The sequence below is a fragment of the Ipomoea triloba genome, chromosome 2 (genome assembly GCF_003576645.1).
Source record: "Ipomoea triloba cultivar NCNSP0323 chromosome 2, ASM357664v1".
Taxonomy (NCBI): Eukaryota; Viridiplantae; Streptophyta; class Magnoliopsida; order Solanales; family Convolvulaceae; genus Ipomoea; species Ipomoea triloba.
In genome coordinates, this window is record NC_044917.1 from 10,859,890 (window position 1) to 10,887,665 (window position 27,776).

General features: G+C 34.1%; 2 protein-coding genes, 2 non-coding genes and 1 pseudogene across 4 annotated transcripts; 4 read left to right on the plus strand and 1 right to left on the minus strand.

The window, feature by feature from the left end:
- The first annotated feature begins 5,500 nt into the window (after window positions 1-5,500).
- On the plus strand, window positions 5,501-12,671 carry LOC116010179 (annotated as a pseudogene).
- A 267-nt stretch (window positions 12,672-12,938) lies between these two features.
- LOC116007712 (protein NOI4) lies at window positions 12,939-15,412 on the minus strand. Its single transcript, XM_031248463.1, has 3 exons — window positions 15,241-15,412; window positions 13,893-14,075; window positions 12,939-13,381 (listed from the first exon to the last, which is right to left on the minus strand). Exons 1-3 carry the CDS (start codon window positions 15,244-15,246, stop codon window positions 13,337-13,339), a joined length of 234 nt encoding a protein of 77 aa, XP_031104323.1. The 5' UTR covers window positions 15,247-15,412; the 3' UTR covers window positions 12,939-13,336.
- A 4,122-nt stretch (window positions 15,413-19,534) lies between these two features.
- On the plus strand, window positions 19,535-24,795 carry LOC116005885 (probable ribosomal RNA small subunit methyltransferase B). Its single transcript, XM_031246122.1, has 18 exons — window positions 19,535-19,836; window positions 19,952-20,005; window positions 20,221-20,375; window positions 20,519-20,632; window positions 20,899-20,964; window positions 21,440-21,523; window positions 21,608-21,694; window positions 22,175-22,266; window positions 22,356-22,416; window positions 22,609-22,668; window positions 22,780-22,840; window positions 23,023-23,130; window positions 23,254-23,372; window positions 23,459-23,530; window positions 23,703-23,788; window positions 23,880-23,976; window positions 24,132-24,274; window positions 24,359-24,795. Exons 1-17 carry the CDS (start codon window positions 19,650-19,652, stop codon window positions 24,261-24,263), a joined length of 1,635 nt encoding a protein of 544 aa, XP_031101982.1. The 5' UTR covers window positions 19,535-19,649; the 3' UTR covers window positions 24,264-24,274; window positions 24,359-24,795.
- Window positions 24,796-25,066: 271 nt separating this feature from the next.
- TRNAG-GCC lies at window positions 25,067-25,137 on the plus strand. The gene has a single exon. It is a non-coding gene; the product is annotated as a tRNA-Gly (tRNA).
- A 5-nt stretch (window positions 25,138-25,142) lies between these two features.
- Window positions 25,143-25,231, plus strand: LOC116011521. Its single transcript, XR_004097071.1, has one exon. It is a non-coding gene; the product is annotated as a small nucleolar RNA snoR114 (small nucleolar RNA).
- The last annotated feature ends 2,545 nt before the right edge of the window (window positions 25,232-27,776 follow it).

A 27,776-nucleotide genomic window follows, 5' to 3' on the forward strand; every position in this document is an offset into this window, starting at 1 on the left:
AATGTCTTCTTAATACGATTTATTTCTCTTATTTGGTTTGTGGGCTATTGTACATGAGCGGGATTTACCCAGATAAGAGAAATAGAGATCTAGAGAAAAGAGTCATATTATTATTTATCATTCATTTCAATATACGAATGTGGTGTTTGGTTGAAGACTTTTGCACCCTATTATGAGTTTTGATACACATTACCATGTTTATTTGCCTATTTTTGTTATCTTACTATTGGAATCAAATCATTTAATAATTACAAAACACATTACTTTTTTACTCATCAACTTTTGAACGTGGATTAAAAAATAAAGGAGAAAAAAATGAAAAATAAAAATAAAAATACCATTGTCCATGCATTAAATATGAAATTTTGATATATATACACATATATGTATGTGTATATATCTGTATTATATACTATGATTTTATCGGGACCGAGTCCACCATAAATCGGGTACGACAATATTGAGCGGAATAGAAAAGCAATAATATTATTAATTGGAGCGTGAGACTCAACAGAATACGTACAAAGGCCAAAGGTAACGGCCCAAAGAATGGCGGCCCAAACAATAAATAAACAAAGAATAGGAGGACTGATGAATAAATACAATAAATAAGGAAATGATGGACTAATAAATAAATAGGAAAGAATAACCCAACTAAGTTACCACCAGGACATAGGAAAGAATAACCAAACTAAGTTACCACCAAGACTTGAACCCATGTACATCAGCAGGGGGAGAAGACCTAACTACTAAACTATGAAGTGGATCACGTTATGAAAGCTGCCCTATTACTAACCAGACCCCCCCCCCCTCCCCCTTTATACTGATGTTGGGTCTTCCTGCACCCTCCGCGTGTACGACATCAAGATGGCGCCAACTCCCACTAGACACGCGTCTCACATCTTCCCGTCCTAACGGCCTCAACCATCCATTAGGCGTCACTTATCCAAGAACCTTCGTCAACCCCCCAAGGAACACAGTGGAACAGACACGACCCGCGCCATACCCGAGGGGTATGGCGCCCATGCACAGGCACACACGCGGGCGCCCCTGTGGCGTCGTTGGCCACGCCGTCGGGGCACTGGATAGCACAACTGGTCTATCAGGGGCGCCTTGGCCTGGGGGCGGTGGTCGCGCCCCCCGCGGCGTGGCGGACGCGGCTGGCGCCCCGAGTAGCGGTGCGACCAGTCACCACCCGAGGCTACTAGCCACCCCGACTGGGTGTCGGGGGGCGCAACCGATACACCTAGGGCGCTTCGGCCCCGGGCGGTGGCCGCACCTGCTAGTGCCCCCCGTGGCGAGATGGTTGCGGGTGGCGCCCCACCTTGCTCTCTCGGACCTCCTTTGCACGGGTCTGCTTCCTGGCTTGTACCACTCTTCTATTGGGCTTGTCTTGCACCACATCGACCCTCTATCTTGTACTCCTTATTCCTTCGGCTTGACCCCAACAAAAAATTATGCCTATATCCCATAACCCCATCATATACTTATTTGTGGGGAGGAATTTCGGGAGAACCCGGGTTCAATTCCCACAAGTGACGTTTCCCCCTGGGCCAGATCCCGTGCCTCCCGGAGCGAACGTGGGTGGACCCCGGACCGTTAAACGGACGAAGAGAAAGACCCTGTAAATTTACCCAAAAAAAATCATATACTTATTTATTTTTTTATTTTAATTAATTAATTATTTATTTTATTCCAATTCCCATTTACTACCCAACAAAGTGATTTCTTCTACTTAAATTCATCACAATTACCAAGTGTTTGATTTTCATTATCATTTCAATGTTTGAACCAAACACATCCGAAATATAAAAGAGTTTTAATAAACCAAGAAGTCTCTAAATGATAAATAATAATAATAATAATAATCTAAAAACATAATAAGTATGAATCCAAGTTATGCCCTCAGTTTATGTCCGTGTTTTTAGTGTTGATCTGTTTGTACATTTTGTTTTTAATGTTGTACATAATTTTTTTTGTAGACAAAAATACCCAGGAATATTCTGTTACTGTTAAGTATAATCTGTTTCCATCTTTTCCTAATCTGTCATTAAGTGCTATGTAATCACGTTTCCTAATATGTTTCCATTAAATACTATGTTAATTGCTTCTCCTCTACTATATTAAAAATGTTTATATATGTGAGGTATATTGCAATAACTCTTTGATGCTAATGTATTGATCATATGAGAAAATGAAATTTCTTATTTTAATTTTAAAATTTTTAATGTTTACAATAATTTGCACCAATATTTCATATATATAATTTTAGTTATGATCATATAAGAACTAAAGGGGTTGGTTTAGGAATTTAAAAATTTAACTTTCAAGAATTTTTAAGTGTTTAATTTGATGAAATATAATGTAAATTTGTTATTATTCCAAAAAAATAGTCATTTCATATAGTATAGAAGAAAAAAAAAGGCTTGAAATATGTATGAAACGACTTAGAGGTCAAAATTACAATTCATTAATATCACATGTTCCTCAACCTTGACATTTAGACCTTCATTTTACTATATTAGATGCAAATTTCTTTATGGATACAATTGTTCATATGGAACATGAGTGCTATATTTCTTACTTTCAAAATTTAGTCTAATTTTACAATTGATAATAAAAGTGCAAGGACCTACAAGGTATTAAAACTTATTCGAAGACATAATCTGATAGGGATGTCACAGGTTCGAATCCCAATGGGGACATCGACTCTTTGTGCTTCAATAGGTTGGAAAAGTATGTATGAACATATACTACATTGTAATAGAGTTAGTAGTACTTAAAAAAAGGCATTTCCAATTGCATTTATGTGAGACTGTAAACAATAGAAGCTACATGTTAACTAAATAACAAAGGAGAAAATAGTTGCAATACAACGATGAGTATCCTTACTTAAAATCATAGTCGTATATATTCATCACAATGAAATTATATTCCTTGTGTTAATTTCAAATACATCCAAAAAATAAACCTTACATAGATTATTTATGAAACTTCTTGCAACTCAAAAAAAAAAAAAAAACAAAACAAAACAATTTTACAAATGTGCTTTATCGATCTATTTCAAAATGATTTGCTAATTAAGTTTAGATATTGGGCACACGTTTTCGCGCAACGCGCGTAGAAAGAACTAGTAATAATAATAATAATAAGCATTCTTTTTTTTTTTTAAAGCATAATAAGCATTCTTTAATAATGTTTATATTTATTTGGGAAAATGGTCAAATAGGCCCTCGAACATTTCATAAGAAGTCAATTAGGTCTACGAACTTTTAAAACGTGCAATTGTCAAATATATAATCACAAATCAAAAATAATTTGACCATAAATAAATCACTTCATGAATCGACTTTTAATGATATAAATTTGATTATCAATAATAATTCAACATGAATGAGCTTTGATACAACTTATAGGGATGATAAATTTTTTATCACAAAGTCATATGATCTCATAGTCATAAATCATATATTAAGAATTAATTGAATAATGGAATAAGAGTAGTACACGACTTGAACTCATGATAGCTAAACTCTATTTTGAGTTATGATGTTAATTCTTAACGCTATTTAATTGAGAATTAAAACACAATTGCAAGAAAATGGAAATTGTCGGGAGAGGATCAAATCAAATAAAAGTTGTTTTTCTCCCAATTCGGCGCAAAGGCGAAACGCGAAGCAGCCACACAAAAGCGAAATTCAATTACTCGTATCATATTGTGAAACTCTTTATCTACATTGCAGTTGTTAAGCTCGATCTTTGCTTATAATTTATCATTAAAAAACCAATTGAGTTGTTCGTGCGAGTGATAATAGTAGGAAATTTTTATTATGTAAATATAAGCTATTAGAATTTAGAACTGCCTTAAAAGGAAATTTAAGATGTGTGTTACATACACTTTTCTTAAAATTGATTTAATTTGCTATCTCTCAGAGATGCTATGAACGTTGTAGCGCTAATTTCATAAGATAATTGAGCACTCAGCGTATATTATCTTTCATTGATTAATATTATTTAGAATAATGAAATATTATTCCACCAGACGGGAAGGATGTTGAAGGAATGAGCTTAAAGAATGAGGTCGAACCAACTCAATGGGATAGCTCAAATGACAAGTGAGCTCTTTTTGTGGGGAAAAATTTTAAAAAAATCCGGATTCAACTTTCACAAATGACGAACCTCCCGGAGTGAATGTGGGTGGACCTGAACCGTTAAACCGACTTATCGAAGCTTGCTCCCTCTTCGTCTTTATACCTAGCTATGGACGAAATGGGTAGCCAAGCTTTTCTTTTTAATTTTTTTTTTTAAAATTATACTATTATAGTAATACTATATTCATCAAAGAGCACGTTGCAACTTTATTTATTCATTTTTAGTCGTAACAATATAATAAAAGATATATTATTTTAAAATGATTCTCAATAAAGTCGTCGTTGGCTTGATGGTTGGTCAAGCAAGCTTCATGTATACATAAATCAACAAAAATTTGTCAAAGATCTTGTGGTTAAGTGGCATCCGGTGTCCTGATTAACACTCCCACATGAATGATAAGAGTGGGTTAGAGCTCTACCCCATTCATATTCCAGATCACCTCTCATACCAATCAATTATTTTGACCCAATAAATAAATATCTTCATTCAACCTTCTGTACAACTTTGTCTAAAACAAATGACAACTTGCAGTGCCACTACCAAACACAGATAATTAAATTATTGTTATACCAATCCCTCACAATCTCTCTAGCTTTTACCTTATCCCGTCAGCCTTTTGTCGAATCAGCATATGGTGGTCAAAAAAAATTATTTGAATTTTCATATTCTACTCCATACTTTTATTTTCTTATTTAAAATTTTTAATATTGACATTTTTCTTGAAATTTATAGAATAAAAATAACCTATCATTTATTATTACATCAAGCCGTAAATATGGGAACCTAGAAATTGAGGATCCATGTATAGTAATAGATTGTAGAACTCATTGTGGTCTCTTGCTCATGCAAGAATAGTCTTAATTTTAATCCATTAATTATTAATTATTATATAAGTCAATTGCTCATTTTAATATTAGTCGATTTGATTCTCAATTGGGTTATCATATTATAAATGTAATCTCTCAATGTATAAAATAATTAGTTCAATCTTTCAATTTTTTAAAACGGAAGTTGATACAAGTAAACAATGATAACTTAAGGACGAAAAGTAATCATACTAAAATTTAAAAACTAATTTTACAATTACCTTATAACTTAGCGATAAAAAATGTACTTTTTCCTTAATTTATCTTAAAGGAAACAATATATTTTCTATATATTAACTATGTTTCATAATTATACCAGAATCAGTAGTATTTAGAAAAAATTATATTTCATAATTGTCAAGTACTTTGTGATTCGATAAAGTCAAATCATTTTTTATTTTTTATTTTATAAAAATCATGTCAGATTGCAAAATGACATTTTTGGCAAGGTGGGGTGTTTTTTAATACAGGACGCGCTCAGGCCTCAGCGCATGCCTTCTCTCTTGTTCAGAAAACTGGAAAGCATATAGTCTTTGTGGGGAGACACAGACACCCTCTACAAGTGAAAACAAAAATGGTGGAGATTAGAAAGCAGGAGCCTTTATTTGAAACCAGGACAGCAAAGGGGAGAGTTTTTTACCGCCTTTTCGCAGCTTCCATTTTTGCAGGAATTCTTTGTGTTTGGATTTACAGAGTGACTCACATACCGAGCCCCGGAGAATATGGCAGAATGGGTTGGATTGGAATGCTCGGGGCCGAGTTCTGGTTCGGATTTTACTGGTTTCTCACTCAATCTCATCGTTGGAACCTCGTTTTTCGCCATCCTTTCAGACACAGGCTCTTGCAAAGGTCTGTTGTTATGGTTCCAAGATTTGTCACAACTGAAAAACCGTCAGATTTCTGTTAGTTTTTCGTTTATGTTTGCTTTGTGTTGTTATAAGCAGATATGGGAATGATTTGCCGAGGGTGGATGTGTTCGTGTGCACGGCTGACCCTGCAATAGAGCCGCCAATCATGGTGGTTAACACTGTTTTGTCGATCATGGCTTACGACTACCCGCCGGAGAAGCTGAGCGTTTACCTCTCCGATGATGCTGGCTCTCAGCTTACCTTCTATGCTCTGTTGGAGGCTTCCATCTTCTCTCGCCACTGGCTTCCCTTTTGCAAGAAATTCAAGATTGAGCCAAGATCCCCTGCAGCTTATTTTAATTCAGGTTCTTCTGACCAACATGGTGCCAATAGTGCCAAAGATTTCTCCATGGTCAAGGTACACAATTTGTTTATTGGAATATCATTGTCATTTTCCCTAGCCTTCTAAGTTCAAAGAGTGGTTGAAATTGTTGAAAATGCTATTTCTGATTTAGTTGTGAGATTGGCACAAGGTTACATCTTGGCACCATCCATTTAATTTTGGCTTTCTTTTGAGTGGCTAGAGAAACCCGCAACCACTATTGATAGTTTGTACCGGTAAATATTGCCTTACGACCCTAGCTAGCAAGGAAAACTAGTCATGGTTACCCATATTGACCCGTTCAAATCAAGTAGATGGATTGGGGATAGTCCATTAGTCCAATCCCCTAGAAGTCAAACTTGTAAATTTCGACTTTCTGTATATACCAAAAATAGCATGTGCTGGGGAACTTATATAAAATATTGTTTCCATTGTTTAGGGATATGATGAGAGAACAGACTGTTAAGTTCAAGGATTTCTAATAATTTTGTACTAATGGCCTAAATAATGTTCTTAATCATGATATTCTTAATTCGGCAGAAGCTGTATCAAGACATGGAAAACAGAATCGAGACTGCATGCCAACTTGGTAGAATCCCAGAACATGAACATCATAAGCACAGAGGATTTTCTAAATGGGATTCATCTTCATCTCGTGGAAATCATGCTGCTATTGTGCAGGTGCCAGAAATTTTTGTCCTGCCTTCAAAGTTAAAACCATCTTTTCATTTTGCTATAATTATTTATAAGTGAGTTGAAGGCTTTTGTTTTTTCTTCAAAAAGATACTAATTGATGGGAGAGAGGAAACAGCTAAGGACACAGAAGGGCAAAATTTGCCAACTCTAGTTTACATGGCCAGGGAGAAAAGACCACAGTATTTTCACAATTTCAAAGCTGGTGCCATGAATGCATTGGTAAGTTAAAGCACAACAATGGACATTAATAGTATTTGCTAGCTTTAGGCCACTATTTCACTCTTTTAATTAATATGCAGATCAGGGTTTCATCTGAGATAAGCAATGCTCCTATCATTCTGAATGTTGATTGTGATATGTACTCAAACAACTCGGGTTCAGTTCAAGATGCCCTTTGCTTCTTAATGGATGAAGAGAAAAGCCACAATATTGCGTTTGTGCAATTTCCACAATATTTCCATAATATTACCAAGAATGAGTTATATGGAGGCTCCCTCAGAGTCATTCATGTAGTATACTAAATTCAATCTACACACTGCATTACAGAGTAACTTTATATATATATGTATATGTATATACACTTGCTTTCTTAGATACTTGCATTATTTTATGTATAAAAGGTAGAATTTCTCGGCATGGATGGCTATGGCGGCTCTTTGTATATTGGAAGTGGCTGCTTTCACAGGAGGGAAACTATATGTGGAAGGGAGTTCAGCAAGGCAACTCGGATTGAATTGAAAAGCAACCCTCCTAGAACGACACTTGAAAAGTCCCAAGAATTGGAAGAGAGGCTGCAGGAGCTAGTGAGCTGCACCTATGAGGAGAACACTCAATGGGGCAATGAGGTTTGATTTCTCTTTTCCTGTGCATCTGAGTTTATTTATGCAAAGTTTGTTTATGTCTTTTGATCCTCGTTTATTTGCAGATTGGTTTGAAGTATGGGTGTCCAGTTGAAGATGTGCTGACAGGGATTGCAATTCAATGCAAGGGATGGAAATCGGTTTATTTTTGCCCAGAAAGGGAGGCATTTTTAGGCATGACAGCAACCACTCTTGATCAGGCTTTGGTGCAACATAAGAGATGGTCTGAAGGAGATTTACAGATTCTTTTTTCAAAGTACAGTCCAGTTTGTTATGGACTAGGAAAGCTCAACACTGGTCTTATCATGGGTATTCTGACATATTGCCTGTGGTCTCCTAATTGCTTGGCAGTTCTATATTACTCTATTATACCTTCTCTTTACCTGCTCAAAGGTGTTCCCTTGTTTCCTCAGGTAATTCAATTCCCAGCTCATCAAGTATTAATCTTTTCTGCCACTGATTTTACATTTGTACTGATTATCTATCTTGTGCCAAATTCAGGTCTCCAGCATGTGGTTTTTGCCATTTGCTTATTTAGTAGTCGCGGAGCTTGCTTATAGCTGTTATGAGTTTCTCTGGGCAAACGGAACGCTTCTGGGCTGGTGGAACGAGCAAAGAATGTGGCTCTACAAGAGAACGAGCTCCTACCTGTTCGCCTTTCTGGATACAATGTTGAAGCTGGTTGGCTATTCAAACCCGGGTTTTATCGTCTCATCAAAGGTGTCCGACGAGGATGTTTCTCTGAGATATGAGCAAGAGATCATGGAATTTGGAAGCACTTCTCCAATGTTCACCATTCTATCAACACTGGCTATGCTCAACCTCTTCTGCTTTGTGTGGGCAATGAAGAAAGTGGGTGCAGAAAGATTTGTGTTTGAGAGTATGGGTTTGCAGATTGGGCTGTGTGGGGTGCTGGTTTTGATCAACTTGCCTTTGTACAATGGCATGTTGTTCAGGAAAGACAAGGGAAGGATGCCAACCATTGTTACTCTTAAATCAACTGTTCTAGCTCTCTCTGCTTGCACTTGTTTCACATTTTTGTAAATTTTCTTCTAATCTTCACCTTACTTGCATTTAATGGTTTATTCTAGAATGAGTTGTACTTCATAGATTTTAATTTTACCACTTATCAATGCTTTTAAAGAACTCAAATTATATGTTACATTTATCAAAGTCATATATATAATTTTCACGTTGTGAAATTTGAAGTTTTACTTCAAAGGAAATTGAAATTGGTAAGAGATTTGTCAACCTTCTATTTAATGACAGCCAGGTAATTGAAATGCTTCTTATCTTTCCTTCCTCACATGAAACCAATAATGAATTTAACCGTGATTGTAAAAAGAGTTGATTAACCCCACTTAAGCATGTGAACTAGCACATAATGGTGTCTTTAACGTCATGGTAGCCTAAGTAAGTCATGATGTGTTCTTGCAGATCTCCTACTCTCTTAAATTGCTTCACTCTTTGATTTTTAAAGTTCACAAGCGAGAGAGAGGTTCCCACATAATCTTACTCATAAAGGGTTGATTGATCGTGATTTTTGGGATCGCAAATAACTAGCTTTCTTCCTTCTATGTGATTGGAGAGAAGCAATATAAGGATCAATCCTAACTCAATCAGCGAACACTCACACCCAATTAAGTTTGATGGTTAAGACTCAATTCGAAGTGTTTAAAATTAAATGTTGATACGGCAATAGACAAAGGTGGTGTTACAATGGGTTTTGACAACATTCTCAGAGATAAAAACGGCAAGTTCATCGCGGCAAGAAGAGTCCAACGGAAGGGCGTCTTCTCTCCCAGGGAACAAAGGTTGTTGCAATTCGGAAAGCTTTGAGTTGGGTTAAGGCTAAAAACTTTGACAACATCCAAGTAGAATCAGACTCCCTACAAGTGATTCAAAGTATCAACTCAAGTAGGGGATTTTCTTCCTTTCATTTGATTATTAGGGATATTAAAAACATGATGAATGACTTCTCTAATGTATTTTTATCCTTCACTAAACGATTAGCAAATCAGATCAGATAACACATAAGCTAGTTAAAGTCTGTGTTTCTATGTCTGATTATATGGAATTGTTCGATAACCTTCCCTCTATCATTTGTGATATGTTGTCTTCAAACTTGAATTAATTTAATTCCTTCTTTAAAAAAAAAAAAAATCTTTTGAATGACGAATAGGATTAAAATATGATGTCTACTGTTTTCAAAAAAAAAAAAAAATGATGTCTACTAATTAGGATTATTGAATATCGACAACATAAAAAGAGTATTCTACCAATCCTACGTTGCCACGTAGTTTAAGAACACGCGAAGTACAAGTGTACAACCAATTGAAGAGAGGTTAAAACTTAAAACAGTTCCGCTCGGTTTCGTAAACTATGTAACTTGGTCGGCCTTAACTTCGTCAAACCCATCCATTTCAACTCTTCTTTTGCTTTCCGAGAATCCGAATGGTAAGCGTTTCAAATCTTCAATCTTGTTTTCGTTGGTTTCCTGGGAACGAAACGAATTATGGGAATTGCAGGTCAGAATGCTCTCGTCGGAGTTTTGGGTCGCCGTGGCTGCGGCGCTGCTGATGTGGAGCGCCGGAGGAGCCTACGGGATCAGATTCGTCATAGACAGAGAAGAGTGCTTTTCGCACAAGGTGGAATTGGGGGAAACTGTTCATTTTTCGTTCGTGGTCATTAAATCCGAGAATTCTTGGCATTACAGTGAAGAGGGTGTTGATCTTGTGGTATTCATTAATCTACTCTCCTTTTTTGCAAAATTTCCATTTCCGAGGTTTCTTTATTTTGTCTAATTAGTTTAGTTATTGGATTAATGTTGTCTGCTGTTACCATCAACTGGGATTTTGATTGTTCAATTATCACTTTGGGTATTAGGAGGACAAAACTGAGAAACAATCATGTACATATCTGTATGAATTTAGGCACAATTAGTTTTCATTATGCTAAGAAAATAGGGCTTAGGAAATCCAAACCTGTTATTGTGAGGTTATATGTGATGAGGAAAGGCAGAAAGTTTCAATCTTGAATATATTTCTTGGAGAGGCAACTAATATACCTTTCTCTGTGTGCATATTTAGATAATCTGGTTGCGATTTGTGGTTCTATGTTAAATTCCCGAATTTAAATTGTTGTTAATATTGTCTGGGAATTATCAGGTGAAAGGGCCGTCTGGTGAACAAATTCAAGACTTCCGTGATAAAATAAGCGAGAAGTCTGAGTTTATTGCCCATCACGATGGTGTTCATCGTTTCTGCTTCACTAATAAGTCCCCGTATCATGAAACCATCGACTTCGATTTGCATGCTGGCCACTTTATGTACCATGATGAGCATGCTAAAGATGGTAAGAATGCTTCTGAGGTTTTGTGGTCACCTTACTTAACTGTATTCTTTTGAGATCTTCTAAATTGTGACCCTTGGTGGTATGGTGCGCACAGAACATTTGACGCCTTTGTTTGAAAGCATTGGAAAGCTTGAGGAGGCTTTGTATAACATTCAGTTTGAGCAACATTGGTTGGAGGCTCAGACAGACCGGCAAGCAATAGGTATTATATGGAAGGTTAACAATTGCTTTGATAGTGTTTTACTGCCTAAACTACTCTGTTGTTTCCATCCATAATGATGGTTTAGCTTCATCCCTCCCTTTTATCTGCTTAAAGTATCTTCTTCATAATATAATGCATCTCTTCTATGTTTCTGGAGTTTAAACTCGGAATTTCAAGCTTTGACCTGAACTTTGGTTGATCTGTTCCTATATGGTACATTTATGCACCATACATTCCTATATGAACCCTGCCTGATAACTTGAAGACCTGAGCATGAACAATACCGGCATCCATATATATATATATATATATATATATATATATATATATATATATATAAATCTTGTATATCACTTTTCTTTTGGGTGATGAGGGAAACCCACAACCACTATCCGAGAGTGTGTACTAGGTAAACACCGTCTTGTGACCCTAGCCGACAAATGACCACAAGGAGCCGAAGGAGGTAAATCAGCCTAGGTTGCCTATACCTGATCGGCTCAAACCAAGAAGGCGAATAGAACATCTCCACTAGGAGTCGAACTTGTAACTTTGTGGTTACAAAGTCAACAACCTGACCAACTTGGTTGGGGTTGCTCCCAATCTTGTATAGTTGTATATGACTTTGTTACTATTGAAGGTTGATTGGGTTTATCTATCTGTGCATTGGAGTCTGGTGGCTTAAAATTCTCACTTAACACTGTTTGACATCTGTTGTCGTGGATGCTGGTGAACTGCTCAATGCATGAACATCAATTTTTGATAGTATCAGGCACATCAGTTCTTCCGTTTGAAACTCGATCTCTTGTAGAAGCAGTATTGTGCCTGTACCAATGTGTGATTTGATGTGTTTCTCTGCCAATGTGATTGCATTATTTCCAGATGACAATCCAAGTGTTCATGTCATTATGTGCTTATTTTTCATCTTTGATATCCGATAACATAATAATGTGTTTGGATGCAGTAAATGAAGGAATGGGCAGAAGAGCAATCTACAAAGCTTTTTGTGAGTCTCTAGCTCTTGTTGCTGCTAGTGTTCTGCAAGTTATTCTCCTGAAGCATTTGTTTGAGCGGAAGCTGGGCCAGTCCAGAGTTTAGTCTTTGGCCAAGCTGATGAAGAAAGTCCAAACATTTTTTTTTTTAATTTTATAAAAGTACAAACATTTTCCCAATACCAAGTTAAAATGAGAACTGTTTTCATTAATTTAATTAGGAAGTTAGGCCTCTATATGTTCTGTAACAAAAATAATTTATCATAGGATTCTCCAAATCTGTCCTCTATTTACCTGCTCTCTAATCTTTTGATTCCTACCAGCTTCATTTTGTGCAACATTACAGCTAATTGTAGAATTTATCTCTAATTGTTAATCATGCTCACTTTTCATCCTAAATTATCATTGGCGTTGCACTTTTCGTCCTTCTAACAAGGGACGAAAGTTACAATTTTAGTATAACTTAAGGACAAAAAGTGAACACGACAAACATTTAAGGACGAATTTTATAATTACGTTATAACTTAGAACGAAAAGTAAAATGCTCTATCAAAAGAATTTTAACTAATTTTGACATGACAAATTAAAATAGGACAACAAAAACATTTGTAACCAAAAGACAAAATTTACAAATCAATACAAACATTTACAACATTTGTAACCAAAAGACAACTTACAAATCAATACTATCATAGAGAGCAAAAGTGCTTTTGACCCTAAAAAATCCCATCATCTTCAGAAAGATGCTCTACAAAGTACAAATCATTGATAAATGAAAAATGATAAGTTTCTATGAAATACCAGATACAACTTCATAGATACACAAAAACATGTCTTCACCAAATCTTATACCCCCAGCGCTAATACAATTTTACAGGACAAAGTAGGTACCAGAGAAACCCAAGAGGTGCCTTCAGCTCCTCTCCACATGCAAAATGTGGGGATAATTATGAACATTCATTCAAAATTCAACTTTGCAGAGCCTTGTTAAGATTCTGCGTGTGGGGCCTGCATGCAGCAACACCATTTTTTCTGCAAAATGAAAAATTGCTGATATTAGAATATAGAAAAGGGACTCCATAAAGACGAAAAGAGCACACCGGGGAATTGCTCACAGCTAGGCAACACTAATCATCACCAGTAATGACTGATGAGGAAGCTATACCACAGATCCCAAAAAGTGTAGATTATTCACAGGAATATTTATAACTAGCATAGAAATTTCTTATGACAACCATAACTTAGAATACATAGAAACTCTTGGGTGATGCTAAACCTGAAAGGAAACTGTCAACAATCTGTTAATACAAAAGAGGGGGGAAGGTGAAGAAACGAAGGTAATAAAGGGTGTTAAAAAATTTCCCAAGATGTCCCTCCAGCCGACAGCCAAATGGTTTGCTCCATTCACATGGGTGGGGATCGAACCCCCAACCTCATGCTTAAGGGACGAGGTGCTGAACCACCACGCCAACCATGTTGGTTTATCCATAATCCTATTACAACAAAGAACCTCAAACAACAGACTAATGAGAAAGCAACTTACAGCTGGAGGTTTTGATTGATCTGCAGCATGCTTAGTATGAGCATCTGTCTTTGTTGGTGATTCTGGCTGGCCACCTGTTTTCTTCTCATCTCTGGCCTTATTAAAGATCACAGTAAACCCCTCTGCCGAAGCTGGGTCATTAACATCCCATTCACCAAACTTGGGCAATGGTCGACCCTTCTCCTATCAAGTTGTAAGTCACAGACATGATATTAGCAACAAATACTCAAAAATGTAGAGACAAGAAGATTGCCAACCACTCCTAACTTGCTAAGGTTTACTGTAATATGCCAACAAATGATATAGGATACTTTAACTTTAGTGAAATCAGACATGAATCTCATCTTTTAACACATCACTGAAACTAGAAGAGGAATGGGTAAAGATGCAAGAATTTATTTAATAAGCTCATCATCTGTGAAATCTTTTACTATGAAATTCTAAATTTGACAAAGTGAATTGAAAAGAAAAAGAAACACAACAAGAAGAATACAAAAGGAAATTCTCTGGTACTAACTAAAACCAGTCATATCACATAAGCCTACCGAACTAAAACCATCATCCCAACATCAAACTCCACTCAAACAGAGTTACACAAAAAGAGGCAATGAGTATAAACCTTCTCTGGAAGGTATCATCCAATTAGTTAAAAGGATTTAACTTTTTGTAAACTCAAGCAAAACATGACACTCTCATAATGTAATACAAAGGCATTTGATCAGGCAGGTGAAATAGGTACATACTTAAGTAGTAACATAGATGGAAAAATTTTAATGCTTTATCCCAGACCACTGAGGCAAGAACTAGATAAGTCCTTTCACGCAAGATAGGAAGGTCTAAGGTTAAATACCTATTTCCCAAAGACCCAAACTATTGAAACCTACAGAAGTACTGGATTAAGTAGGTGAAATGAGTAAACCAGCAGCATAGAATAGAAGGAAACTAGTTGATTGCTTTATCATTGACCCTACAGTATCTCCACAGCAGCATCAATACACAAAAAGTAAAACATAAATGGTAGATTGAATCATAATTTATCCTCATAAGAACTAAAGAAAACTATTGAATTCAATACGACACATAAAGACTTGCATCTGATCACTACAACAAATTGGTGCCGATGATATAATCAAGCATTGCTCGATTTTGCCCCGAACTCATCCAACTACCGCGGAATCGCAATCGAGCAAATAAAAAATAAAAAAATTTCTACAATCATAACTAGTGCTCCACACATGGATACAGAAGGAGAGAAGAAAAATCCGAAAGAAAGAGAAAAGTAGAGAGCAAAAAAGCAGGCAACAAAAATCTAGGGATTTAATTCGAAGATACAAATTCAAACACATACCGACATGAATCCGCCAAAGAGATATTTCTTCGGACAAAATGACTTGTGCGTAGGGGAAGAGAAAGAGAATATGTTAGCTGGGAATATAAATATAATATAGTAATGTACTCTGTATGTATTTATAGAGAGATAGAGAGAGAGAGAGTATAATGTAACGTAGGAGTAGGAGGGAGAAGGAGAAGTTGGTGAGTTTGGATGGCAGTATGGGAACAGAGAATTATGTAACGCATAGAATAGTGCATTCCCACGGCCCACGGGGGGGACAGGGGATGTTTCCATTTCTGTAACGGAAAATTCCTTTCTTCTCCCACCGCCGTCGCATCTGACTAGTAAAATTATGTCTTAAATGGAAAAACGGACAAGGCTCAAATTGTCCTTTACTTGCACAAAAATGTAATTCAGGAATTATTATGTACCTAAATAAATAATGTACCACTATTATGTAGTTTTTGTACCGTGATTACTGATCTGTTACTATTTTAAAAATGATGATCACAAGATTAAATTTTGGTGGCGGGAGTGTGGACATTGATTCTTTAGGCTTCAAAAGTAATGAGAAAGTATTTAGAATAAATAATATCTTATTGAGAATCATGAGTGTTTAAAATAATAATAATAATAATGTATACTTAAAAAAATAGAATATGAGAGTTAAATAAGTCTCAAACATTTTAATTATAATTAAGTTTTTCAAATTAAAAAAAAAAAGTGTCAAATAAGTGTTTTTATGCATGAGAGAAAGCCATAATTTTTTTTTTCTTTCCATATCTAGTCATATTAGACAAAAACACATTGAATTTCTCACTGAGTCCAAACTCGATGGCAAGCAAAACTAGTAGAAGTAGAGGGGATGAACAATAAACCTTTTTATCACAATGTTCACCGAGGCTCTTAGAGCATGAGACTTGTAAAAAAGCTTTAGGAATCCAACAAATTATGTAGCGATGATGGCCAACGCAAATTAGTATGTCGAAGTGGAGGAAGCAAACCGAGCCAACAAATGAGAGGAGGGAGGATTGACTAAAAGACTTCGAATGTAAATGAGAGATGCATATATTTGTCTCATCTTTTTATTTTTATTTCTTGAAAATCGACAATGCTTAACTGCTGGTTGAAAAACAAAAATAACTTTTTTTTAAGATGATGGTTGTCTCTCAATTGAGATTGACATAGTAGATAATAGTATCATCTCTAATTCTTTTTCATCCTTGATGAATTTGATCTTAAAAAAAAAAAAAAAAAAAAAAAAATAGCTACCACCTCGGCATCCAAATCTGATGAAAATTGGTATATGGAACACAACTTAACTTGTCAACTAACTCAAAATAAGTTTATAAGATTTACTTTACTAGCAATCTAAGGTGCCGGGTTTGAATAATACCAATGGATAAAATAGGGAGGTACGGATCGAATCCTACCAATAACTAAAAAATAGAAATATGAATTTGACATTATTGTTGGCACTAGTGTATAAGTATTTGAAGGTCTATATCTCATGATTTACCTCTTTCACGAGTCTCCAAAATAAGAAAAGAAATTAAGCACAGAGCTTTTGATAGTGTCATGTCAACATACCAATTAAGCAAATCTATACTATATATAAAAACATTATCCTCCTTTAGAATTTTCCCGCCCAAACGTAGGGATATTTTAGTAATATGGTAATTATAATAATAATAATAATAATAATAATAATAATAATATTAATATTAAATATTAATAATATTAATTGTTATTATTATAGAATAATATTAATGATAGAATAATATTAATTATAATTGATTATAATATGTTATTAGTAATTATGGTAATTATTATGATAGAATAATATTAATGAGATAAGAATGTGGTTTTGATTGTTACAATTTTTGGTAATGTCAATCATATTATATATATATATATATATATATATATATATATATATATATATGCTANATTATCTTAATTATTAAGGATATGTATTTAGCTTAGTAATTAGAAGACTTAAAATATAGTATGAATTATAGTAGCATGGTAATCAATTAGTAAGACAATTATATTAGGCAATCTAATTAATAATTTACTTTTTAAATTATACCATCTTTTTAATTATGAATATTTTTCTAAAGTATATACACAAATTATACTAATAAATATAGAGTTAAAAGTGTGTATATAAAAACAATATCCTTCTCCCAAATTTTCCCACCCAAACTTAGTGGCATTTTAATAAAATCATTTATTTTATTCATTTATTATTTTATTAATTATCCATATATATTTATTCATAAAATCAGTCAATTGCTAAGAACATACCAATTTCATACCCTAATTTCATTCACCTATAATTGATTAATTGTCCATATATATTTTTGGTAATATGGTAATATTGTTAATATTAATTGGTAATTGGTGATATATTCATAATTTATACTATATATTCATAAACATATATATTATTCTTAATCAAATCAAATCATGTTTTGTTAGGTTTAATATATTGCATTATCTACCATTCATACCTATTAATTATCGTTTAAAAATTAGAAAAGATATATTCTAATCTATATGTAAAAAATATATTATTTTATATTACTATATTATAATTATAATTATAATATTATAATATTATAACATTATTTTGTAATATTCATATTATATTTTGTAACCTCCATTATATTATAATATTATAATATATTTTCATATATTTTATACGTATAGATTAGAATATATATTGAAATGACATTTAAAATTAGGAAAAATATATTCTAATCTATACGTATAAAATACATAAATACATAAGTTAGATGAACACTGCAGAAGGTCGAACATATTTAATATATAATAATAATAATTTTTGTATATACGAATTGATATTCATGTTAACAAAAAATAATTAATTTATTGTAATTGACTAATAATAATTGCCTAATAATAATTAATGTAATTAAGCTAAATATTTGTCGTTCAATTTATTTTTATACTCCGTAATAATTAAATTTAAATTATTTCTAATTTTTTCATATTTATTTTTTGTAATAATATAATTACTTAAGTTATACGGAGTATTAAATATTGATCTTTTTAAGATAATTGTAAACAAAAAAGTCATATATTATTCAATTAATTGAGTGATACTTTTGCACTAATCTTATAATCAAATAAATGTACATGTTCAATATTAGATTTTTTAAAATAATTTTATCTTTAATTTTATTATCTAAATAAATAATAAAAAAAATTTATCAGTGAATCGCACGGGTAATTGGACAATTATTTGCTCTAATTCAAGCAAAGAAAACATCAAAAAACATAATCAATCCAACTAATTTCATCAATTGCGCTATATAATATTCGATGTTATAATTTATATAATTGTATATCGATCCAAATATTATTAAAGTATCATAACAAATTCATTCCGTGCAACGCACGGGCGAAAATACTAGTACTTAATAATTGTATTGTTCTCAACCTATTAATTGTGTTATGCTTGCACAATTTTGACATGTAAAATAATATAGTTACACACTTTTTTAGTCTAATTACAATTTTATTATACATATTTGACATTATCCCATAAATAGTCCAATATATTTCTCAACTTATCAAAATAGTAAAATTAACATCAAAATTAGAAAATACAATTGGATCTTTAAAAATGTACAAAATTTTCCAATTAACAGGTAAACTTACATGTCATCTAGTAACTAATTGATTTGACATGCGATGTGGGCACTAACATGAATTTTTTTTTTCGTATTTCATTTAAAAATACTAAAGGATAAAGAGATAATTTCACAATTTTCCATTAATTTTTCTTAATTTATCTTATGTGATACTAAATAAAATGAGACAGAAAATACAGTACATAATATTATTTAATTTATTAAAATTTAAAATTAAATTATGTAGGTGTTTCATTAATTTTGATATAATAATTCTTTTAATAAAGATGGTTGTAATTGAAGTCAATTTCTTAATAAACATACATAAGAAACATATATAAATATCGCTAACAAGCATGTAAACTTTGTCCAATAATCTAAACATATATAAAAGATCAAGTACTTCTAATTTATTTACAAGAAGATGTTTTATTCAACATATAGAGAGTAATAATTTCATCATAAAAATGACTAGCCAAATGACATGATACTCAATTCAATCTCCTTCTATTACAAAAGCTAGCTCAAGAGTGAATGTATTATCATAATTTAAATATCACTTCATAATCTCTTATAAATCTGACATGAGATTATATCAGATAACTACTACTAGCAACCCAGGACCGCCAGACCGGTTATCATTTTTGGGTTCAATAAGTCCTGAACCTGAAGTACAGTTAACAGTTCAATCCGGATGGGCAGACCGGTTATCTTCTGCTGACACTCTGCTTTTGCTCTCTTGATAGTTGATAGCAAATAGCAATGGAGGCATCAAGTTGCCGCGCCTCTTCTGTCTTTTCGGCTCGTTTCTACGAGCACAAGAAGAGAATTTCGCCACCCATTCTACTTTCGGCACGAGTTACTACCTCTGCGTCGCTCCCCACGGCTTCTTCTCCAAGAAAGCAAGCAATTTCCAAGACAACTCCGCAACACCCTGCTCGCAAATCAGGTACTCGAATCTCTCTTACAATATTTTTAGAAAGAAATTAAGTGCCCAGAGTAGAGAAAGAAAGGATTTTTTAATTTTTTTTTTTGGGTTCACAAATGGAAATTTTCAAATGAAGGGCCTATGAGAGATTCGAGCAGAATTCAGAAGGAAGTTTCTCCTCATAGAGCTGGTAAGTAGCTTTTCTCCACTATTTAGTATTTACTGCTTCTAATTGGCTAATTGTTTTTCACTTTCTGTTTCGTTTTGTTTTTGCATCCATATAATGTATTGAGTGAGTTGTTAATGTTCTTTCAAGTAATCTAATTGGTTTGTTGTTACTTTTGCTTTTCTAGTTTAATTGTTTGAAACTTAACTTTATTTTTTTATATTGTGTACTCGGTGCAGTCTCTGCTGTGAGATTGATGCGTATAGAATTTGGTGGTGCTTTTGCTGACCTTTTGAATGAGCAAGGGAAGGGTTCAGGAGAAAGTGAAATGGGATATGTTGAAAGGACTCTTGGGTTTTGCACTCGCGAGTTGGATGATAGAGATTTAAGACTGGTAAACTCACATTGGTATTTCTCTAGAAAAAAAAAAAATTATCTCAAGTTATTGCCTTGATCTTGGCCCTTCTTTAAGATTGTCCCTCACGGGAACATTCCATGCCAGGTATAAATAAATATCTTCAAATATTGACCTTGTAGGTAACAGAGATTGTTGGAGGTACCATTCGCTGGAGGAGATACCTTGATTATTTGATTCTTTCACTGTGCCATGATGAGAATACATTCAGAGGCATGGAACCTCTTTTGCTACAGGTACATTTTCCTCTTTGCGGGATATTGCTCTATGAAGCTATTAGGTTCTATCATTTAAGTGTTTGCAACATGATTGCATAACCTTTATGTTGGAAGTGCTAGAAATTGCATTGCTAAAATGCCCGCATTCTTGTGGCAACTTCAATTATATTTGAGTTGTGATGTTCCAGTATCAAATTCACGGTGAAAGTGGCAGGCTTCTATTCTTATCTTTCTTTATGATTTTAAAAGCTAAACTAATTTTACTTCTGTGCAATTCTTGTCAGATTCTTCGAATTGGTTTCTATGAGATTGTCAAATTAGAAATGCCACCTTATGCAGTGGTAGATGAGGTATGTTAATTGCTTCCAATTCCCTGCAGTAGTCTCCTTTCGGATAATATGTTTCAAGAAATACTATGCAATCAGAAAATCATGAAGGGTGACAAAAGGATGATAGTTCAAAAAGCCACTTATTCAATGGAGTGGCGGATGAAGGATATAGATCTAGGATACCCATGTCTGACTTATCAACCAGTGTGAGGGTTAAATTGTTATTAATGCAATCTATATAACGCAGTATTTCACCACTATGGTTAAATGTTTTGCATTGTGCTTGGAAAAGGAAATATTAAATCTAAATATGTTGCTAGGTTTTTTAGATCTATAGACACCTATTGAGTCAGGAAATGGATAATTATAGCAGTTCACTGGAATCTATTTCTTGTCTTTTGGGATAAGTGAAATATGGACACACAACCTATGTATTGATTTATAATTTCATCGGTAACCTTATTCCTCTTTTGTGGTTCTTTCAACACAAGTGCAGAATGTTAAGCTTGCAAAATTTGCTCTCAGACCTGGTGCTGGTAACATGGTAAATGGGATTCTCAGGAAGCTAGTCTTTCTTAAGGTGTGTCATCTTCCTTACCATAAAAAGCACATAGGGTGTTGATATTAGATTTTTATGAGTTGACTTGTGTTTCGTTCTCTACAGGAAAATGATTCCCTTCCTGAAGTGAAAATTGAAGGTAACGATCGCCAGCAAGCGCGTGCTCTCAGCACTCTTTACTCTCACCCAGTTGTATGTTGAAACTTGCTCTCATTTTTTCTCTTCTACTATAATTTGAGTTTTCTCATTGCTATGATATGCCAATACAATGTTTTTTATATAGCTCTGGATTTTTCTAGACAATATTGAAAACTACATAATTGTCAATGCCAAACCTCTGTGTTGTAGTTTGATGGAATAGGCATGAGACTCTATGTAAAACGTCTTAGGTTCAATCCTCATTTTCCTTAAATGTAAAGATGCAGCAGCATCTGATCTCCATAATTTGAGGCTTCTCCAAAAGCCCACAAGACAAACTGAAGAGAAAATACCATATCTTCCACATTTAAAGTTTTGGCTTTTAATTTTTAAAACACAAAATTTGTCCAGTCCTATTAATGGGTGAAATCCTGATAGGATAAGGCAATAATTCAAATCATCTGCATTGTCTTTAGCTCTTAATAGTTTTATCTGGAATAAGAAATACTATATAATGTATATCATTTAATTCAGTGGATGGTGAGACGATGGACAAAATATTTTGGACTTGAAGAAGCTATTAAGCTGATGGTATGGAACAACAACGATCCAAGTTTCAGCCTCAGGTTTATAGTTTTTTCTCTTATTTTCTGGTAATTTTCATTCTTTCCTTTCCCTAAATTGGTGATTAATGTCTTAATACTATCAATATCAGGGCAAATACTGGAAAAGGTTTAACAAGGGATGACCTTGTGACACGCCTTACAATGTTGAAGGTCCTTAAGTGCTTTTCGAGCTTTAGTTTTTATTCATGACACTATCACTTGTACCTTTTCTTTTCTATTTCTGGTTTTCATGCTTTCTTACTTTGGTTCAAAAGGCAAAAGGCTTCATGTGTTTGTTCTGACACTCCGTGCCATATTATCTGGGTATAAAGAATAACTGATGTTTTCTGTTCCTAACTTCAGGTTCAACATGAGCCTTCTCCCTACTTGGACGATTTTGTTCGTATCAAAACAGGAATGCAGGTATAAGTTGATATGGTTCTTTAAAGCATCTATTTACTAGTACTCACTCCTATGGATCATTGATATAGATCTCTCAATTTAATTATTTTCTTATGTATATCCTTCTTCCAGAATGTCATTCAAGGTGGTTTACTGAAAGAAGGTTTTTGTTCGGTCCAGGATGAGAGTGCAGGTAAGGACTGTTGCAAATTTTAGGTTTTGTAGTGGACAACATGTTTCAAATGTGTTTCACTCTTCAGTATCTTATTTCTATAATTCTATGACACTATATATAAATATCATTTTGTTGATTCTCAAACCAAAATGCTTTACATGTCTCTCTTATATGTGAGAATTTTATGATTCCTATTGCAGGGTTGGTGGTTTCTATTGTTGATCCCAAACCTGGTGAGAGCATTATTGATTGTTGTGCTGCACCGGGAGGAAAAACCCTTTTCATGGCATCCCGCTTGAGAGGCCAAGGTAAATCACATGCTTTAACCAAAGAAAGGATTGTAAAAACAGGAATTAGAAAGATACTCCGTAATCTCTTTTAATTTTTTATTCAGGCATGGTCTTTGTAATCTCTTTTAATTTTTTATTCAGGCATGGTCTTTGCAGTCGACAAAAATAAAGGCCGATTAAGGATCCTCAAAGAGACAGCAAGATTGCATGAAACTATTGATGTCATCACAACTGTTCATGCTGATCTTCGTAAATTTTCTGTAAGAATTTATGAGTTTGATTATAGTTAGTGAGTTTGTATGTGCTGAATCTCTTATAGCACTTTTCCTCATTTAATTTATTATAGGGCAGCAATGCTGTCAAATCTGACAAAGTTTTGCTAGATGCTCCTTGTTCAGGATTGGGAGTTCTTTCTAAGGTACCTACCTTCGTTGCATATTTGTGTTCTTAACATCCAGCACCACTGAATTTCCTTTTCTCTCCCTATCTTGATCTATAAACTGTATTTTATCTACTTATAATGTTTGTCGTTTGTATCTAAGAATGACCGTGATTGAATATAAAATGCATGTCTTCTTTGGTTGTCAAAGCGAGCAGATTTACGTTGGAATAGAAGACTGGAGGATATGGAACAACTTAAGAATTTACAAGATGAACTTCTTGATTCAGCTTCAACGTGAGATTACAATTTTAGTTCTGTCACCAAGATTCGATAAAGAATAAATATATAATTATATAATACAACGTTGTTTTTCTGATATGTTCAGGTTGGTGAGGCCAGGTGGAGCGCTAATATACAGCACTTGCTCCATTGATCCAGAAGAGAATGAAGAAAGAGTTGAAGCTTTTCTTCTGAGGCATCCAGTAAGTGCACTTGCCATATACTGACAACATTTTAATTTGTTTCTTAGTTATTCAGTTTAGTTTGGATACAAAACGTTGCTAAACAGTTGTTCGCTTTAGATACAGAGTTGAATCATTTACGTAAAAAATTGATCCCAATATCATTTTCCTCGCAGGAGTTCTACATTGATCCAGTAGACAAATACGTTCCCCCAGAATTTGTCACCAGAAAGGGTTTCTATGCCTCTAATCCTGTCAAGCATGCAGTTGATGGAGCCTTTGCTGCTCGTCTCATTCGATCTCGATAAAGTCAAGAATAGTAAGTTGTGATTGTATGACACTGGGTATTCGCTTGAATTGTGATTATTGCTAAGAGGCCTTGATGGTTCAACTTTTTGTTCAGTGGCAAGACTTGAGACAAACACTTGCCGTAATCCATCCAGCTGGCCTGGCCTACGTTCACTTCAACTACAATCTGCTAAACTCGGTGAGTGATATCCAATAAACCTCCCTGTGTCTCAGAAGAAAAAATAAATAAAGGCAATTCTGAACCTTCAAGCAAAGGCTTAATGTATGATTTTGGATTTGTTTGAGATGTAACAACATTTGAAGGGTCATTGTACTACCAAAATTGATTGGGGAGGGGAGGTGATGACTGAAGAGAGGGTGAGGGTCTCTATTCTGTAGGCTAATGCTAAATATGTACAAATTTTTATATACACAGTATTAGTTGATATGGGCTATGGCCAATAGTGAAAACATTCTTTTTTGTCTTTTTATATTTTTGTCTTCTTGCACTCTTGATGATAAAACATTCTTATAAAACATTCTTCTTTGTCACTTTCGTCGCTACTTGATAATAATTTGTATCTTTGAGTGAATTTGATTTCATCTTTTTGAATATTTTCCTGTAGTCATTGATAATAATGAGTTTTCATTAGTACTAATTCAGATAATACAATGGTAGTACTCTTGAATTTTTTGACAGGATAGATCCATCTTAATAATATTTTGATAATGCGTCCATTCACTCCATTGGTCCAAACAACTCTTGGTAATACTCCACTGAAACAGAGGTAATTGGTAGTAATTCAGTGTTTCACACAAAGATGCACCAGTGGTCTAGTGGTAGAATAGTACCCTGCCACGGTACAGACCCGGGTTCGATTCCCGGCTGGTGCACTTTGGAGCAATGATGAAAGTTACGCTCTTGTGGTGATTGGGTCGCCACAGTTTGCCCGATCTTAAACGGACGATAATCAGCGTCTCTGAGTTCCTTCTCCTTTTTTCCCCCACTTCTTTGCTGGACTATTCCCACATAATAGTAAAATCTCCCCAATTTTTATCTTCAATTTATTTTATAGTAAATATTTAATAATTAATGTATTGTGGATGTATAAATATTATGTAATCAATCAATTTTGTCACGTTAAAAAGGTAAATTTGATCTATTAAATCTTTGAATATTTGTCATTAGCCTGGTGCTCAAATGGCATGTAGTGACTCTCCTATACGGGCGGTTATGAGATCAGATCTCAGTGGAGGCGATACTAACTCTTTGTGCTTCAAGAGGTTGAGAAACAGTCTCTACAATCTAACAGAGTTAGTGGTATTCAACAAAAAAAAAAAATCTTTGAATATTTAATTGAAATAAATTTGTTATTTTTTTAAGAATATGTGTAACCATCAATCTTTAATTTTGTTTGATTGATACTTATTTCTAATCTTAACACAACCAAGAATGAGTGTGAAAGGAATTGTTACAATTACTGTCTTTGTATCTCATCGGCATTAATGCTTTTCTCTTTTTTTTTTTCTTTTTTTTTTTTCTATCAATATTTACTAGCATCTTCATTTCGTCATCAATCTCCAATTCTATCACTTGGGTAAAAGAATATGTTAAAAGTTGATTTATTTTTTTTTAAAATACTCCGTAGAAAACTTTATAGATTATTTACACATCCAAGATTGTCTTTCAAATGAATACTTCTTTAGTCTCTTTAGATTTGTCGCACCTCCACTTATAAGGTTCATGGCAAATTTAAAAAAGAAATGACTTTTCAATCTTAAATATTCTAATAAATTAATAAGTATATTTGTGTTTGATAGAATGAGGACTCATAAAATTCACAAAGAGGTTATTAGCTCATAAAGTAGATGAAGGTTGATAATAAAAAATAATTTAGTACAATGAAATATTAATTAAGCATGAGTTGTGTATTGGAAGAATAGTACTCTCTCATTATATGCGTACTTAGATTTGATTCTTGACTAATGCATCAAATGTTGGAGAAAATTGAAATTTAATTACAAAAATTAATTCCAAACAATTTTAGTACAAAACTAAAATAACAAATATATACATACGAAATATATATAACAAAATAGGGATTTATTTTGCCAAAAATAATTCCACCACAACTAATACGAAACTAGTACAAAAGATTTAATTTACGAAAAATTAATCCCATCACAAACTTGGTACGAAACCAAGAACAATATATATGAAAAGATATAAACCGAGAAAAGGTTCCAAATACTTGGTACAAAACCAAGAACGATATATATATATATAATATAACACGAGAGAGGGTTTCTAACCTATAGTTGAACGCAACCGAAAAACAAGAATGAAGAAGGGGAAGTCTGAGTCGTGTGTACACACTCTCTTTAAAACCGATTCGTCACCCTCTCTTTAAAACCGATTCGCCACCCGCCACCTCCTGATGGTGCTAGAAGCGTTGTGGCGTCAGTCTCCCAGGACAAAACGGACTACGACCTTGGTATTTGAGCACACAAGCCCCGCACTTATCATGATCGAGTAACTGGCCCAGGGGGAATCATCGTCACCTGCTGGAATTGAACACGAGAGCTCACTTGCCACTTGAGCTACCCCATTGGATTGATTTGCACGAATAGTTAATTGCTAATCTTGATTAGCATTTTACTTGGCTTAAGTTTCGACTTCTCTCAAATAAATTCACTTTGAGGATCAATTTCTCATTCACCTATTATCCATTTTGAGTGTACATTGTATCAAATATTTCCGTCTCACTACGAAGAGTGCAAATCCACTTTGATCCGATCCAAATTGGAAGTGGATCTCGCATACATTTGTACCACAAAATGCCACTCAAAATAGTCATTTTGCTAAAAATTCCAACATCAGATAGGTCTTAAAGGATTACGTACTACAAAGTTATTATTGATTTATGCATCAGATAGGTCTTAAAGGATTATTACAAAGTCATTCTTGACTTATGTATCATATAAGTCTTAAAGGATTACTACAAAGTCACTTCTACAGTTTTACAAAAAGTCTTAAAAGTAGTAAAATTAGATAAAGTTTCTTTAATTTTGTCTTCTTTTTTTTTTTCTTTTTTTTTCATCTTCTTGCACTCTTGATGATAAGGCATTCTTCTTTGTCTTCTTTTGTCACTATTTAATAATTACTAAGGGTATCTCATGTTGGAAAAAAGGCAATAAATGGCATTTTAAGTGGCCATTTTGTGGTATAAATATATGTAGGGTCCACATTCGATTTGGGTCGGGTCAAAGTGGATTCGGATTCTTCGTAGTGAGACGAAGAGATCGATATATTATACGCTCAAAATGGATAATGGGTGAATGAGAAATTGGTTCTCAAAGTAGACCCATTGAGATGGAAAATTGTGGGAAAAGCTTTAAGGAAAAGCATTTGTCCCACATTGGTTTGGGAAGAAGATTTCACCCACTATATATACAAGAGGCTTTCTTAAGCTAATTGACTTGTATGGGATAGATGCTCTCTCTCGCGCGCAAGGGGGGGGGGGGGGGCAAAT

Excerpts from the sequence above, each read along its gene's own strand:
- LOC116007712 (XM_031248463.1), bottom strand. Across the intron at positions 13,382-13,892 it reads ATCAATCAAAACCTCCAGCT|AAAAAATGGTGTTGCTGCAT; the intron begins GTAAGTTGCTTT and ends TTCATTTTGCAG.
- LOC116005885 (XM_031246122.1), top strand. The coding sequence starts at position 19,650 with ATGGAGGCATCAAGTTGCCGCGCCTCTTCTGTCTTTTCGGCTCGTTTC. Across the intron at positions 21,695-22,174 it reads CTCTTTACTCTCACCCAGTT|TGGATGGTGAGACGATGGAC; the intron begins GTATGTTGAAAC and ends CATTTAATTCAG. Across the intron at positions 23,531-23,702 it reads GATTGGGAGTTCTTTCTAAG|CGAGCAGATTTACGTTGGAA; the intron begins GTACCTACCTTC and ends TGGTTGTCAAAG.